The sequence below is a fragment of the Rhincodon typus genome, chromosome 33 (assembly GCF_021869965.1).
Source record: "Rhincodon typus isolate 14 chromosome 33, sRhiTyp1.1, whole genome shotgun sequence".
NCBI lineage: Eukaryota > Metazoa > Chordata > Chondrichthyes > Orectolobiformes > Rhincodontidae > Rhincodon > Rhincodon typus.
This window is the reverse complement of record NC_063364.1, coordinates 15,032,770-15,050,775: the sequence shown is the minus strand read 5'-3', so window position 1 is coordinate 15,050,775 and position 18,006 is coordinate 15,032,770. Positions and strand designations below refer to the sequence as shown.

Below are 18,006 nucleotides of genomic sequence, written 5' to 3'. Positions count from 1 at the left end.
GCTGACGTTTCGGGCCTAGACCCTTCAGCTTTCCTGCTCCTCTGATGCTGCTTGGCTTGCTGTGTTCATCCAGCTCTACACCTTGTTATCTCAGGTCCATAGGTAGACTCGATGCTTAACCAATAAATAACTGTCCAACAGTACAAGGCAAAAAATTATCTTCATCCAAGGTTTACTGGAAGAATGCATTGCAACATATCTGCGGTGCAGACAGGATTTAATCCTGATCTTACCTCCAAGCCCTTTTGTTGCATTAAAAAAAGTGTGAATTATTTAATTATTTAAAATCAGGAATTGTGATAAAGAAGCAAACGGAGTTTAGTGCTTGAAATATTGAATTGGCAGCTAACTTGAATTAAACGACTTGGAATGAGAAACTTGAGATTTGACATTTACCACATTTATTTTCTTCATTGTTTGCTTCCCACCAGAAGGGTTTGCTTCTTGTTGAGTTCTGGTCCCTTAGGTGTCAGGAAGCCTCCAGTACTTGCCTCAACCGGCTATTTTTCATGAGTGAATTACTATAGTGACTGTATGGTGGAAGCAATAATCTTATAGAAACTTCTTTTTTTGGGAAACAAACACAATAATGAAAGATAGGATTTATTGTGTTCTTCCTATTTGAATATTGTCTGTATTTGGACGAAAGTTGCCTGATTATTATCAATTTCTGCTTTTTCTATAATTCCTACAGTCATAAGTCCAGGGTTAAAGGGCACCTTCGATTAAAGATGACCTATTTGCCTAAGAGTAATGCTTCCGAAGAAGATAGCACGGAGCAGGCTGATGAATTGGAGGTAAATGTAACAAACGCCATTTTTCTGATCATTGTGATCATTTCAATGACCAACTTTGATGGATTTGTGAAAAAATAATTGCCTAGCAATTTAAGTTTCAAATCTACTCAAAAACCTTAATTTAAGTTTCAGTCAGTGTTTTAAAACTGTTGTTTTAAATTTGTACTTTGTGTCTTCAACACACGCGCACACACAAACACCTGCAAGGACTGCCAGGGTGGGGTGGGGGTGTCAACAATTTGAAGATAGCAAGAACTGCAGATGCTGGAGTCAGACTCAACACAGTGTGGAGCTGGAGGAACACAGCAGGTGGGGCAGCATCAAGGATCAGGAGAGTCGACATTTTGGGTTGGGACCCTTCTTCAGTCACCAATTTGTTTTGTTGAATGCTGCAGTTTCATTTGTTATGCTTATGCACCACTGTGCAAACCATCTGTCTCTAATAAATGTAATTTCCATCAGGCTGTGTGCACTGATGGCCCAAGAGCAAACCACTACAGTTCTTATCAGGCTTTATCAGTAAAAGCATTGCTCTTTCTGTGTGTAAATGAAGTTTTGCAGTGAAACTCTCGCACAACGGTTCTAATTGCAAGTTCTCTTTTGTTTCTCTTCTTCCCCATTCCCTGTCACCCATTCATTTTAAATTTTCTATCTTAATTTCTTTCTAAAGACAAGGTGAAATTTTTTAGTTCAACCAACAGGCATACCATGTATTTGCAAGCTTGGTATCGCTTCAAGGAAAATATACAGAAACAAACCAGAGTGATACGTGATGTTTTAGATTCTCTTGAGATGTTTGGTTCTGACTGTACAATATGACTCGACGCCCTTGCTGTGCAGAGAACCTCATTTTACTAACCTTCCACTGGGCATTAAATGGTCACAAAAATCACTAATTTGCAAAAATGGAGATTAAATGTACTTTGATCTTAAGGGAACAAATTAAATGAAACTTGAAAGCCTGTTATTTCAGAGTTCAGTTTTTTGGATTCTAATCAACAGTGGTTTCTTTTATATAGATCAGGCACGGTGGCTCAGTGGTTATCACTGCTGCCTCGCAGCACCAGGGACAAGGGTTCAATTCCACCCTTGGGTGACTGTCTGTGTGGAGTTTGCATGTTCTCCCCATGTCTGTGTGGTTTTCTTCCGAATGCTCTGGTTTCCTCCTGTAGTCCAAAAGATGTGTAGGTTAGGTGGATTAGCCAGGGGTAGGATAGGGGGTACGTATGGCTGCGATGCTCTTGGGAGGCTTGGTGTGGACTTGATGAGCCAAAGGGCCTGCTCCCTACACTGTAGGGATTCTGTGATCATGTTAACGAATACCTTTTACATCTTTTAAACCGTACATGTGACAAGTAGATCCTAAATTTCTCAGAACATATAATTTAAATTTGTACTCTGAATAAAAAAAATTACAACTTTGTTTTTAAAGAAGTTGGTAATATCACAATAGGCCTCATTTTCCATGCTTGAATTTATTTTTTCTACAGCCTGGCTGGGAACTTCTGGACCAACAGAGTGTGACTGTCCATAGCCAACCCCCCCCTGCACTACCTGTTGGATGGGAGGAGAAGCAGGATAATCTGGGAAGAACTTACTTTGTCAACCACGAAACCAGAACAACACAGTGGATTCGACCAAGTTCTCAGTAAGTCTATAGGATTTCTCTGTGTCTATGAAGGAGGGTGCCCTGAGAAAATGTCATCATAGTCCCAGAGGACTATGGGGCTGCTCCCTCATTAGAGAGAGACGTCTGGTGGTGGTTTAACCTGAGGGTGACCACGCCTTAGGGGAGGGTAGGGATTGAGTTCTTCAGGTAACCTCAGACCTTCAAGGTGCTCTGATAGTGGTGGAATGAAGGAACAAATCTCACTGCAGTCTGAAAAGTAATTCTGCTTTACAGCCCTTCAACATTGCACTGTCTTTACTTGCAGCAAGTTAACAGTTTCTAAAAATAGCTGCTGGATTGGCCTCTATGGTGTAGAACTGAACAAGTACAGTGAGACAACTGCCCTCTATATTGTACTATCAGGGAAAGTGGGTCAGCTTACAGATGATTAAAAGGATGTTACTTGGAAAAAGTAACATTTGTTTTCTGCTGACCTTGAAATCTAAAGTGCAAAATGTATTCATTGTTTAATGCTAATAGCATCCAAGAATTCATTATAAACTTCTCATTTAGACTCCCACTCATGACCCAGCTTTACAACCCAAGTGGAAATGAGAAGAAAAACTAGTAAAAGTTTGCATTGCTGTGAATGAGCTATTTTTAGAATGTGTGCCAGAGGGAAGATACTGATTTAGTGAAGCCACATTCATAAGAGGGAAAGTCTCCCTTGGTGCATGAATTAGCTTGGTGATTCATTCAAATTTATTTATTTATACTCAACACGAACAAAATGGCATCTTTCATGATGGAATAGGCTATTGATTAGCATAAGCGAAGGTGGTCAGTTGGCTGCTTTAAAATATTGGTGGCTGAGTTGTAAAGTCTTTTAAAATTATTTGAGCTGCCTTTTCCTATTCTGTTACTCAGTGGAATTTTTGTTTAAATTCTGCAGACTATACTAAATATGAGATTTGGGGTTGAGATGAGCCAGATTTCATTTGTTATACGAACTATCGGGGGTCTCGTGTTGCTATTATGTTATAATGCTTTGATAGTGCTCGCAGTGCCTAATGAGCAATACTCACTTTGTTGTGGGATGATGTTGTGTTGTCAGATTCTCCAAAAGCACTCTTTGCCAGGTTGGCCTCGTGGCTGGCCTCAGTAAACACAGCTATTTGCTGCTATTAGCAAGATGTCAGTTACGGCAAGCAAACAGCAATATAAAGGCAGCTGAATTGCCAACACTGTCCAGTGAAGGGAGTACTTAGCAATATGCTTTTTATCTATTTTACTGTGACCCTTTACAACAGATAGACTGACACCTTTCAGCCTCTGTTGAATCTCTTTCTGATGATTCAAGAAACTCTAGAGAATCACTTCTGATCGAAAGGTGACATTTTTGATTTTGTTTGCAGTGATTAAACTCCAAATCTGTGAAAGATTTGCCAATCAAAGTGATAGATGTGTCCTTGCAATACTTGTAGGAGAAATACAACCATAATGTTCGGAGAGTTATCTCTAATTTCCCTATAGGGACACGGCATCAGACATAAATCGTTGTCGAAATAACATCCAGCTGGAAGCACAGCATGTATATAGTACACGGAGACAGATATCAGAAGAAATCGAAACTTCTGAAAACAACAGAGATTCCCCAGATGTGAGTTTCAATGTTTTTCACTTCAAAGAAAATCTGCAGATGAGCAGTGGGTCTAAAAGTGAACTGAAATTAATAATTAGTGACATTTTTAAAAAAATGCATATCTTGAAATAAAACCTTTGCTTTTAGCAGAGCTGGGAAATTATAACTGATGATGAAACTGTGTTCAGTAACTGCAACCCTCAGTCACCCCCACCTCCCCACACACCTACGGGACAAAATACAAGTTTTGACTTGCAAAATCAACTAGCAGAGGAACTTAGTCGGCGCTTTCAGGCATCTGGATGCACGGTTACAGATCGTCGCAGCTCCTGCTCAGTGAGTAGAATGTCAGCTTTCTAAGCCTCTTGTAATTTAAATGTATATTTGGTTTCAGTCTTTCCATAATTAAAAAAGGTTCATGTGCTGAATTCCTTCTGTGAAAGTTTCCAGGGTCTTCCTGCATAATGCTAGAGTTCACAAATTAGAATTAAATGAATGCTGTATATCCACTTGTTAGATTTGAGCAGTCCTCAGCCAGGCCAGTCTTGATGTATGGTTTGCATGTGCCAACAAAATATTTAAAACTTTGGAGTAAATGTATAGCACACTTCAACATTGTTCCATATTGAACCGACCATAGATTTAATCAAAATGATTTGGTTTTAATGTACTATTTTGGCTTCTGACTCTGGAAAATCCTTCCAGCTTGTTACATAGCCACCTATTTCTCTTTCCAGTATTCAGTTGCACTGACTAACGTTATTTGTAAAATATTTTAGATTATTTTATATTTCTGTGCAAATTATTTTGTTATTTTACATATTCTCTTTTACTTTAAGAGTCATTCCAGTAGACGGGGAAGTTCACAAGCTACTATGGATGAACAGCCAGCACTGCCAGTTGTGAGTTTTGCCTTTTCCCTTGTTTAAACGTAGCTAATATGTGCAGTTACTTAGCATTTACTTGAATACCCCCTTTCTTAAAAGGAGAAACAAAGAGTAGTTCCTTCAGCACACTGTGCTGCCTGGAGTCCTCCTCATCAGTTTATTGCCATCATTCTTGATGCCCACATTCTTTTTTTCCCGGTCATTTACTTGTCCAGGAATGGTTTCAGTACATTTCAAATTAAATTCTAGTCACTAAAGTTGCAATCCATGCAGCTGTAACTTAGACAAGTTTCACTGATTAGCATTTTTAATATGATTGATTTGAACAATATTTATCCTTGATTCCATCTTCTCTTTAATTTCCTTCAGTATTAGCAGAAAAATGGTCAGATTTGTGATCTGCACCAGTTACCATTCTCAGTGATTGATGTTCACGGCACTTAAATTAGCTCTTGACATTGGATCATTTCCAGAACTGTAAAGTTTGTTGAACTCATCTCAACAGCCCAATTTGGTACAAGTCAGAAGTCCAAAGGTGTCTCAAATATAAATTCTGATTCTAATGCTTCTTGACCATAGAGCAATTAATAAATAGTAGATCTTTGTTTCCTATTTGTTACACCATGTCCACTTTAAAAACACCTCATTTTAAATGAAAACATTTCCTAAGCTGTGCATACAACTTCTTCAAAGACTTAATCGAACCTCTTGAGAAGTGGCTTTCAAAGAACAAGCCAAGTTACCAGTCAAACGTTGACTACCTCATGAACACTGCAGTGAATCTGACAGTATAAACATAAAAATCTGGTTTAAAACAACTTGATTTTATATGACACCATAACATTGTAAAACTTCCCAAGGTACTTCATGGGGCTCTTAACAAACAAAATGTGCCACATAGAAGCTATGACACAAGTCTTTCCCTTGTGCTTCCCTTATGGAGCTTTATTGTTGATGTTCACATCGAGAAATCCTGTAGAATTCTTTGCAGAATGAATTCTGTTAACAAACAGAATCTTAATCTTTTAAAGTCAGAAGTCACGCGACACCACGTTATTGTCCAACAGGTTTATTTGGCAACACAAGCTTTCAGAACACTGCTCTGTCATCAGGTGAAGTCCTGATCTTTTAAAAAATAAATGCAAATCAAACTTCTTACCTTTTGGTGATTCCTTTGTGTTGTTTGGGCTTTGTTTACAATGGTAATTTTGTCTTTTGCCCACATTAGATTTTACCCACTTCAACAGGATTGCCCCCTGGCTGGGAAGTAAAGAAGGATGACAAGGGAAGAGCCTACTATGTCAACCACAATAACCGAACCACCAGTTGGACGCGACCTGTTATGCAGGCAAGTTGTATGACAGAAATTCAGTGTTCGTGAATATTTTAGGTATTTTATAATCAACTAGTTCAGGGATGTCATCTCACACCTCTGGAGCAGATGTGACTTGAAACTGGACCTCCTGGCTCAGAGGTAGGCACAAGACCATTTTACCATAAGAGCTCTTACATGAATGTTTGAAACTCATGTGAGCTGAGGGGCCAACTTAGTCATCATTTTATGAAGATGATGCAATTAAGGAAGCTTGGAACTCCTGATGATTCCATGTTCTGTTTGTTAAATGTAGGTCAGTTGTTAGCTGAACAAAAATGTTGGCTTCCTTTTGGTAAATTTGAAACAGTAACAGCTATTTTGACACTTAATGTTGCATGCTTGCACATCCCATCAGCAGGTATTCCAATCTGAGTCACCATCTTCATTATTATTGCTGTCAGTACAGTCCTTTAATCAGATGCTGTATCCTGGTTTCAGGGTTTAGCTTCTAAAGTTCCCCAGCCATCTCCTCTTTCTCCACTGCTGCCCCCTTTCCCCCACCCCAACCAGAAAGAATAGATTGATTGTTTTGCTGTTTTAATTTTTTTTCTGTAAAAATGATCTAGCCAAGAATCTGTGAAACTGAGGTTCAGATTTGCTGTTCTCCTGTCAGAATTACTGGGCTCATGATGTGGACTATTTTTCATTGTATCTTGAGTGATTGATGGATGTTGTCATGTAATCAATTGGAAGAGAACCCAGTTAGAACTGCCTGTTCTTCAAACCCCTATCATATATTCAAGCACATGTATTGCTCACAGTTTTGGAGAAGAGGCTATAAAGAATGTGGAACTGTTATGTTGGATAAGAGACAAAGTATATTGTTTTAAATGATGCATGAGATTTTGTCATGTCAACAGAAAGTATGTGGCTTTAATGATCAGGAAATGGGTCTAAATGTTCATTCCTAGGAAGAGGCTGATTTTGAAAAGACCACATTTATTGTCCATTATCTTGAACATATTGTGCTGGACTGACTTTTGAAAATGACTGTATAAACATACTAAGCCATTTCAGGGACAGCATGAGACAACAAGATGTGCGGACTTGAATTCTATGCAGACCAGACGTGGTTTGTTTCTCTAATGCTATGCCATAAATTTATTGAATTCAAATTCACAATCTGGAGGGAGAAATTTGAACTTGTAACCTTTGAGTCACTGGTCCGAAGAAAGAGCCACTATGCTGCTCCATACAAATGATTGGCAACAAGAACTTGACCTACTGACGAGTTAAGATTTGCTGAAGTGTTTTGGTACATTTACATTGACTGTACACATGGTGCATTTTATCAAGGTCTGCATTAAGGTATAACTTGTTATAAAATTTGTGTAATAAATTATTCTAAGTTGCCAGTTCTAGCAGACCACTTCTCTTTCATTCCACTTTCATTTCTGACATTGTGTACTGTAATTGTATGAGCACCAAATATCAGAACACGGTAAAACATTACATGCATGTTGAATCTTGCACTCCAGCCTACCAGGTACACCTTTCCTCATCTACCTTGGCCTTGCTAATCTCGTTTCTTTCTCAATCCATTTCCTTTTTATATGGATTAATTAATTTTCCTTCATCATTTCTGAGGTTTGTTATAATCTTTAAAGAGATCAACAACACTTCTTCATATTCAAATTCCCAGCAACCTTAAATGAATTGCACAAGATTTCAAGTTTTAAGACTTTTAGGTAGCAAGCAATCTAATGGAAACCTTGATGAAATGCTATTTCAATTGACAGTGGTTACTTAATCTACAGAAAAGACTGCCCCATGTAACATTCTGAAAGACCAAAATCGCTGTGCAGTGGTTATACATCTCTTAGTGTGAGCACTTCATTCTCCAGGAGCAAATCCAAAGTACTTCTTAACTGTGTTTTTCTTTTTCAATGAAGTAACTCTGTTCTCTGACAATATTTACACTTTATAGGTTATTCTGGGGATCCCTCCCTGTAGCCAAAGCTAGGTCAATCTTGCAGCTTCATTTGAAATGCCATGAACCTGGTCTCTTCAATCAGAGCTCGAGTTTCCAATAGGATTTTCTGTGGGGGAAGAATAGGGACTGCCTATCTCTCTCGCGCTCTGTCTCGCTAACACACACAAAACACACACATTTTCCCTGGTCTATTAGATTCAGGGAGATCTTTAGTAAAACCAGTAACATAACGCTACAATCTAAAAACATGTCTCCATTGTAATGTGAATCAAATGGGTGTTATTAGCTGGGTAGAGCTGCTAATTAGCTATCCTTAGAACCAGCTTCCAACTCCATCCTATCTTGAAATTGAATAGACAGTTTAAAGTATAATCCTTAACAAAACCCGACCTGGGCACCAGTAGTCTACCTGCAGTGGTCTTTGTTTACAGGTCTGAATATCTGCCAATTAGTTCTAAGCAAAACAACAGTGGCCCCTTTTGACTTTAACATCGAATTAACATCCTTCATTCCTCCATCCTACCTAAATTAAACGCACAGTCCCAAAACAAAACAATCTCATTAACCTTATATTTGTAACACAGTATGTTTGTGATGTGTTCCTCCTTAGTTGTAGTTATTGTTGTGCCTGAGTATTGTTTTCCTGTCTTATTTTCTGGATTTGTACTTGAAACCTGGTAAATGTCCTCCAGGCAAGTGTTGAATATTAGGGAAATGGGTATATGAGTTACAAAGCTTTCTGAGACCTCTCACCTCCATCAATCCACTTCTTTTGCATGAAGTCCAGCATATTTGGGAGAAATTGAAGAAACCTCCTTTGTAGGTATCAGTCCCAAAATAGTAATGAGTTTTAGACGACATGGTGCCTAAGTAACTCTTGCTTTTCCTTTGTTCATTTTACTTTTCCATGATCCAAAAAGATTCAGTGGCTTATATTGAGATAAATTGTTACAATTCCATTTTAGTATTTTATGAACGGACATTATTTACATATGGCTATTTTATTTTTGGGCACAGACCACTAGTGAAGCAGTGCAACCAAAACCCTGTCGGAGTCCCACAGCATATCTTCCTCCTACAGTATCTCCTCAAGATTCTCCACAAAATTCCCCAAGCCATCAACGGAAATATGATTTGGGCTTTCTCCCTCCAGGCTGGGAAGTCCGACATGCAACCAATGGTAGACATTTCTTCATTGATCACAACACCAAAACAACAACATGGGTAAGTTGAACCCACCCCCAACCCCATCCCAGTTGCTTTGGGTAAAGGCTGATTTGTTTTTCTTCTCCTCTGCTGAGGAGATGAGCGTTATTGGTAATGAGTGTTAATGTGTCCATTTTCTAGTACCTTGAAATTAATTTCAATAATTTTCAATTGTGCTGAATTCAATAAAGATGGAATATTTTATTGACGTACCCCAAGTCAAGATATGTGTTATCACAAACTTCAGTTCTTGTTTCTACTACTTGAGTAGATGGACAAGTTGAGGAGACCGAGGTAAATTTATAGCTTCCCAACCACCATGTTGGCTGAGATCAGCTGACAGTTACAACACTGGCATCTACCCGACAATGTGGAAAATTGTCCAGGTATGTCCTGTACACAAATAACAGGACCAATCTGACCCGGCCAGTTATCACCCCATCAGTCTACTCTCAATCATCAGTAAGGTGATGGAAGGTGTCATTAACAGTGCTATCAGGCAGCACCTGCTCAGCCATAACCTGCTCAGTGACGCCCAGTTTGGGTTCCTCCAAGGCCACTCGGCTCCTGATCTCATTACAACCTTTGTTCAAACATGGACAAAAGAGTTAAATTCCCGAGGTGAGGTGAGAGTGACAGCCCTTGGCATCAAGGCTGCATTTGACCCAGTGTGGCATCAGGGAGCCCTGGCAAACCAGGAATCAATGGGAATCGGTGGTGGGGTGGGGTGGGGTGCAAACTCTTTGCCGGTTACAGTCATACCTGACACATAGAACGTTGGTTGAGGTTATTAGAGGTTGGTCATCTCAGCTCCAGGATATCTCTGCAGGAGTTCCTCAAGGTGGTGTACTAGGCCCAACCATCTTCAGCTGTTTCATCAATGACCTTCCCTCCATTGTAAGGTCAGAAGTGGGGATGTTCGCTGATGATTACACAATGTCCAGCACCATTTGTTACTTCTTAGATATTGAAGCAGTCCATGTTTAAATGACTCTTTGTCAGAGCTGATGTGATCTAGACTCGAAACGTTAGCTTTCTTTCTCTCCATGGATGCTGCCTGACCCACTGTGATCTCCAGCATTTTCTGTTTTCAGTACAGATTCCAGCATCTGCAGTAATTTGCTCCTTCACTTTAAGCATTCTTTTTAAAATGCAGGAGTATGTATGAGTTCATCTGATGCCCCCTGTTAATCTAGCAAGTTTCCATTAATTAAGACTTGAATGACAGCAGGTTAAAAAAATTATAAATTAATCCTTGACTTTGATTTAATTGTGTTGATTACGCAAAGGATGAAGTGGCTTTTTCTTGTATTGGCTAATTCAGTGGAGTGGTTATTTATTGTTAATTAACTCTCTGCTTTAAAATTGTAACCAGGAGGACCCAAGATTGAAAATTCCAGCTCATTTAAGACACCGACCATCTTTAGATCCTTCAGACCTTGGGCCACTTCCTGTAAGTCAAGCAGTCCTTTAATTCTGTTGCTCTGCCTCATTCTCCCCCAGATTTGCACATTGGAATATTTTATTGACATACTAGCAAAGGCCTAGTAGTATTATCACTGGACTGTTAATCTAGAGACCCAGATAATGTTCTAGGGACCCACGTTCGAATCCCACCACGGCAGATGGTGGAATTTGACTGCAATAAAATATCTGGAATTAAGAGTCTAATGATGATCATGAATCCATTGTCGATTGTTGGAAAAACCCATCTGGTTCACTAATGTCCTTTAGGGAAGGAAACTGCCATCCTTACCTGGTCTGGCCTACATGTGACTCCAGACCCACAGCAATGTGGTTGACTCTTAACTGCGCTCTGGGCAATTAGGGATGGGCAATAAATGCTGCCTAACCAGCGATGCCCTCATCCCGTTCATGAATGAATCTTGTAAATATATCCTGTAGATATCTGAAATTGTTTGTCTTTTTTTTAAAAAGCCCAATTATCACTACTTTTGTTCTGTCTCATTTGGTGAACTTTTCCTGTAATTCATTGTTTAAAATTTACATTTTGCTACAGCCTGGCTGGGAGGAGAGGGTTCACTCGGATGGTAGAATTTTCTACATTGACCATAGTGAGTATGACATTTCTTACGGTTCTGAAATATTGTTGTTCTTAAAGTAGCATCAGTTTTAAACCTGAACATTTTTAACTGACAGTTGTTTTCAATCTATGAAGTTTTTGTCACATAAGTAAAGGAAAAATAAATTTAAAACTGTTTCTTACAGATTCTAAAGCTACCCAGTGGGAGGATCCTCGCTTACAGAATGTAGCCATCACTGGACCTGTATGTAAAACAAAATCTATGAATTTAGAATGTAGAATTTTACATTATATTTCAATATTTGAACTCATCAGCATTGGAATCTGCATGTACCTGTATTTCCAGGCCACCTAATTATGAACATGCAAATTCGGAGTAGGAGGAGGCATTTGGCCCCTGGAACCTGCTCTGCCATTTGATAAGATTATCTGATTGTGGCCTCAACTTCATCTTCCTGTCTAATCCCTTTGTTCTTTGACTGATTTATCAATCAATAATCTACGTAACTGAGCCTTAAAAATAACATGATGACCCTACCTCCACAGATCTCTAGGAAAAGAATTTCGTAGACTAATGGCCTCCCAGAAAAAAAAATTCCCTAATCTTCACCTTAAGTGGGAGATTCCTCATCTTTAAACTGTGTCCCTGAGTTCTAATTTCCCCCACATCGTCTCACTCTGCCAAATCCCCTGGTGATCTTTTTATGTTTCATTAACTTCAGTTCTCATTCTTCTAAACTTCAGTGGATACAGCTCCAACATTTCCTTAAACAAGAGAACACCCCTACCCCCACTACACCCCCAACCTTGCAGGAACCTTCTCTGAACTTCAAATGCAATAATACCCTTTCTCAAGTGAAGGAAGACCAAAACTGCGCACGGTACTGAAGATGCAATCCCATCACCGCACTACAATTGTCACAAAACCGCCCAACTTCTATATTCTATTCCCCTTTGAATGACCAATTGGCTGCGTTTGCTGACACCATCGCCTGTATACTATGCATCACTTTAATTTGTGCATTTAAACAGGTTCTGGGTTTAAACAGGATTCAGCTGTGAACAGGAGTGGGCGATGCCCCTGCCCAAGTACTCGCTCCCCTGCACACCCCCTCCCTTGGTCCCATGTCCTCAGTCCCCCTGCTGAACTTTGTTTCAAAATTGTGCTTCTTCGCTGTGCATGTGCAGTGCAGTGTTTATGTTTAATGTCAGTGTAATTTTGCATAATGATGTAGCAGTTCTGGAATCATTGACCTGCGTACTTCCAGTTTAGCCACATGTCCAGTTGTTCGCAGTTGCGGTTATCAGTAGACACTCTCTAAATAACATTCCATTTGCCTTCCTAATCAAATGCTGTATACTAACATGATACTAACATGCTAACATGATACAAGTACCAGGATGTCAGATCCTTCTGTGCCTCAGAATTATGTATTCTTTTTACATTTGAATAATATACTGCCTTTCCATTCTTCCTACTAAAGTGGGCAGTTTCACATTTTTCCACATTATATACTAATGTGACAATTTTTCTCCCACTCTCACATAAGCTATCTACATGCCGTAGTAGACTCTTATCAATCTATCTTTGACAGAATGTGAAGTAGACTGAATCATCAGTAAATTTAGAAACCATACCTTCATGCAAGCCATTTGTTTATATATACAACATGAAAATTACCTATTTATTCCTATTCTCTGCTGTTGCCTATCAGTCCTCAATACATGATAAAATGTTGCACTCTAACCCATGAGCTCTTGTGGAGTAATCTTGAATGTGCCATGTTATCAAATGCCTTTTGGAATCAATGTCCACCACATCCACAAACTTTGATTTATTCACATGATGTTACTTCATGAAAGAACGCTAATAAATTAGTCAAACATGATTTCCCTTACAAAGAACTATGTTGACTCTGCCTAGTTGTATTCCGATATTAAGTGCTATAATCTCCGTGATAATAGATCCTAGCTTTTTCCCTATGACAGCAGTAGGACTAACTGTTATGTAGTTACCTACTTTCTGTTTCCTTCCTTTCTTGAATAGAGGTAACCTATTTTTGTATCATGTAAATCATTAGACAGTTAAATTCAATTGACTGTGGTTTAAGTGTTTATCTAAAAGTCTACAATGTGCTGGATTTGATTCTGTTTTCTAGGCTGTGCCTTACTCAAGAGATTACAAACAGAAGTATGATTATTTCAGGAAAAAGCTGAGGAAGCCTGTGAGTATCTTCTGTGTAGCTTCAGTGTATTCATTTTCATTGATACTAGCAAAGAATACAGAAATATTTTTGAAATATGTGTGTTTTTCAACCATGCCCATGGAGACTGGAATGATAGGGGGTCACTAGAAAAAGTTTAACATTTTATATTGCGCCTTAAATAACCTCAGGATATCTCAAGGTGATTTTGCAGGCTAAGGCAGTGGTTTAGTGGTAATGTCTCTAGACTAGCCATCCAAAACCTCTGGCTAGTGTTCTGGCTGTGTTCATGACACAAAGTGAAATTTGAATTAAGTAAAAAGAAAAGGTTTGGAATAGACAGCAAGTCTTATGGCAACCATGAACCACCACCAATTGATGTAAACATCCATATGATTCACTCATGCACGACAAATGAACAAAATGGTGGACTGAGAGTCGTGTGGATCTTGCAGCTGTTCCTGAGATTCAGGCTTATTTCCAGATTTAGTTCTATATTTCTTACAGTTATTACATTTCAATAGTATACGATTTTTATTTTGATTCATTTTTAGTTCTTTTATAGTCGTTTTATTTCACATGGGGTTCTGTTAACAGACTTTTGGTTCAAATGGAGTTCTGTTAATGATCGTTTTGCAGAGGCCTACACATGGACGGCACATTTTTTTCTACAAAATTATACGCATTGAAGAAAGCCTTTATTAACATCGCTAAAGCAATTTTTTTTATAAAAGCGTGGAGGAGTTTTTTTTAAATGGAGTCGCGCTTACGAAGCTTTTGGTGAGGCCTACACATGGATGGCTCTGGAGCAAGATTTCTTTTGTCAGAAGATTGAAAGCTGTCTGCTGGACCACTTCAGCAGGAGTGTTTTTTTTAAAATTCAATTGTTCAGCTAAGTGGTTGATATTATTTAGGATTTACACTTTTTTTCTTTTTTAAATTTTTTTTTTTGCATGCTTAATGTTAAATCTTTAGTTAAAGAAAGGCAGTCTATTCTATGACCATGATTACTTTGACGGCAGGTTTGGCAGGAACAATATCTGACGTGGCAATAGCGAGGCAATGGTAGAAGTGGATTTTGATCTCTGCACAATGGTGCTTGTGTACACACGCACACGCACACACACGCTTGCTTTTGACTTACAATTTAGACTTGTAGACTTGTGTAAAAGCCAAGTTTCTTTGGCAGATGGAATTGTAGTGGAGAATGGCTCCACATGCCTCTCCTTATTCTGTTGCGTGAGACTTTAAAGCGAGTCACCATTTACTTGTTTGGGTAATTGTAAAGCTGTTCTTGTGTTCTAATCAATATTTCCTACCAGAACAAGGTCCTTGAAACAAAATAACTAGATACTTGTTTTGTTTGTGCATTGTTGCTGCTCACAAATTGACTACAGAAATAGTTGCCTGTATTTCAATGAGTAATCTTGGTGTAAATGAGATGATCTGAGGGCCATAAGTGCCACCATTTGAATGAAAGGTGTCCCTTTTTAAATGTAAAATTTCATATATTGTATTACAGAAATTCAATTTCCTGGCAGTACGTGTACCTACAAAATCAGGTAATCGTTGAATCAGTTAATAAGCCCCTCACCCTCAGTGATTTTTTCTTTTGCAGTCTGACGGTCCAAATCGGTTTGAAATGAAGCTACGCCGTAATGCAATCTTGGAAGATTCCTACAGAAAAATAATGTCTGTGAAGAGGGTGGAATTCCTTAAAGCCAGACTATGGATTGAGTTTGATGCTGAAAAAGGATTGGATTATGGTGGTGTTGCCAGGGAATGGTTTTTTCTTCTCTCCAAGGAGATGTTCAATCCTTATTATGGATTGTTTGAATATTCTGCCACGTAAGTTAATAGTTTCAACATTGAAACAACTGCTTTGTATTTGTCAGAATCCCTTAACTGAAAAGTACTAAAATTTTGAGCACTTTCTCACTGATATCTCATTGCATAATTGCATTGTCTCTTCAGTATATGGTGAGTTTTTGCAGTCTCACAATGAAACAGCATTATTATAGAGATGACGAAAGTGGTTACAGACACTAATGCCATTGTAAAGGTTCAGTCTCACTGCAAACCTTCTTCCTTCCATTAGATTTTCATGTTTTCTGATTAGATTCTGTGCTTTTCCGTTATTATTATTGACTGCCAGGTTACTGTACTGTAATCATTTAATCCAGTCCAACGTCCTTTTTCCTTTAGGGACAATTACACCTTACAGATAAATCCAAACTCCGGACTCTGCAATGAGGAGCATCTATCTTACTTCAAGTTCATAGGCCGCGTAGCTGGAATGGCAGTTTACCATGGAAAATTATTAGATGGTAGGTATATAGATTGCATTGATAGTACAGATTTGTACTGTTATTGGTGTCTGGAAATGTTCTTTTAGAAATTGTATACTTTATGAACAGGACAGAAAACTTGTTCTAAATATTTCAGTTGGCATGATTTGCTGGTGCTGGTATCCAATTCTGTGCACTTTCAGAAATTGATTGGATTTTTGTTTTTCATTCATGCAGGATTTTTCATCAGACCGTTGTATAAGATGATGCTTCAGAAGCCAATTACACTGCAAGATATGGAGTCGGTGGTAAATGTTTCATGCTGTGGACATGGGGAATAATAGTTCCTTTTGTGACTGCACCCTTTGTGCAGGAGTGAGACATAGAACAGGAAGTTAACTCCTCTCTGTCAGGGCAACAGTTGAAGTGCTCTGTTTGGGCTCATGACAGTGCTCTGTTCTATACTGGTCTGAGACGAGGTTGTCAGGCTCCTGTTTCTGAAAACTACTCCGCGACCTTTGCTGGAAAGAATTCTGCATTGAAGTTAAATAGGGCAAAATCAGGTTTCATAGTGATGTACAATGGCCAAATAGCTTAAGCCTGAGGAACAGCCATAAAACATTGAAATGTTAATTGGTTACCATGGAAAATTGCAACAGCTGGGATGTCCTCTCAGTTATGCTGGCTATTTGCACATGTTACTGTAGCTTTGAAATGATATGAGAATTTGGGAGGTCAGTCAGTGATAATGGCCATTGACCATCATTGAGAGTTTTCAGTCGATATTGACAGGTAGCCATTCAAGAGTAATTAAACAATGAAAAACAATCTAATTTGCTCAGGTACAGCAACTAGGCATAGCTGAGAGAAGGACAATGCAGGCAGCTCAATGTTGCAGGATACAGAAGCTACAGGCGTAACAGAAGTACAAGTAAGCGAGGAGGGGGAGTTGCCCTTTTGATCAGGGAGGATATAACAACAGTACTTTGGATATTCTTAAGGAGTCATCAAACGAGGTCGTATGGTTGGAACTTCGAAACAAGTAGGGGATGATCACTCTGTTCGGAGTATATTATAGACCCCCAAATAGCCAGCAGGTACTAAAGGAGCAGATGTGTAGAGAGATTGCATATACCTGTAGGAATAACAGTAGTCTTGATTGGAGGTTTTAATTTCTCCTGTATTGACTGGGCCACCCAGAGTGTAAAAGGCCCGGACAGGGTGGAATTTGTCAAATGTGTCCAAGTGAGTTTCCTAAAACAACATGTAAAGGGCCCTACTTGGGAGGGTGCAACACTGGGTCTCCTCTTAGGAAATGAGGTCAGGCAAATGACTGAAGTGTCAGTCGGAGAGCACTTTGGGTCCAGTGACCATAACTCTCTTAGTTTTATCATAATTATGGAAAAAGATAGGACAGGTCCACAGGTCAAGGTGCTAAACTGCAGCAGAGCTAATTTTGGGGCCATTAAGCAGGATCTAGCAGAGGTCGATTGGGTGAGTCTGTTTGAAGGAAAAGGAATGACTGGCAAGTGGGAGGCTTTTAAAAGTGTGACATCGAGTCCAGGGACAGTGTGTCCCTGTTAGGGTGAAGGGAAAAGCTGGTAGGTTTAGGGATCCCTGGCTGACGAGGGATATTGAGGCTGTGGTCAGGAAAAAGAAGAAGGCATACATTTGAGTTTAAGCTATCTGTCTCAAGTGAATCCCTAGATGACTAAAGAAGTATAGGAGCACACTCAAAAGGGAAATCAGAAAAGCAAAAAGACGATATGAGATTGATCTGGCAGGTAAGGTTAAAGATAATCCCAAGAGGTTCTATAGCTATATTAAGAGTAAAAGGGTGATTGGGGAGAGAACAGGTCTGCTTAAAGATCAGCATGGCCATCTATGTATGGAGCCACAGGAGATGGGGGAGATTTTTTCTCCCCAGTGTTTATTGAGGAAAGAATCATGGATGCTAAGGAAATAAGGGAAACAAGTGGACCACATACACGTTACTAGAGAGGAGGTGTTTGCACCTTAAA

At 39.1% G+C, this 18,006-nt stretch overlaps 1 protein-coding gene across 1 annotated transcript in view; it reads left to right on the top strand.

Annotated features, from left to right (window-relative positions):
• nedd4a (NEDD4 E3 ubiquitin protein ligase a) overlaps positions 1-18,006 on the top strand; it is a 113,181-nt gene that overhangs the window by 75,031 nt on the left and 20,144 nt on the right. The window contains exons 6-19 of the mRNA XM_048615917.1: positions 695-797; positions 2,288-2,445; positions 3,940-4,066; positions 4,199-4,384; positions 4,888-4,950; positions 6,164-6,283; positions 9,261-9,467; positions 10,825-10,902; positions 11,470-11,524; positions 11,679-11,737; positions 13,653-13,718; positions 15,316-15,545; positions 15,903-16,024; positions 16,223-16,293. Of these exons, the coding sequence (XP_048471874.1) occupies positions 732-797; positions 2,288-2,445; positions 3,940-4,066; positions 4,199-4,384; positions 4,888-4,950; positions 6,164-6,283; positions 9,261-9,467; positions 10,825-10,902; positions 11,470-11,524; positions 11,679-11,737; positions 13,653-13,718; positions 15,316-15,545; positions 15,903-16,024; positions 16,223-16,293 (1,608 nt within the window). The 5' untranslated portion in view covers positions 695-731. The remainder of the gene's footprint in view (positions 1-694; positions 798-2,287; positions 2,446-3,939; positions 4,067-4,198; positions 4,385-4,887; positions 4,951-6,163; positions 6,284-9,260; positions 9,468-10,824; positions 10,903-11,469; positions 11,525-11,678; positions 11,738-13,652; positions 13,719-15,315; positions 15,546-15,902; positions 16,025-16,222; positions 16,294-18,006) is intronic.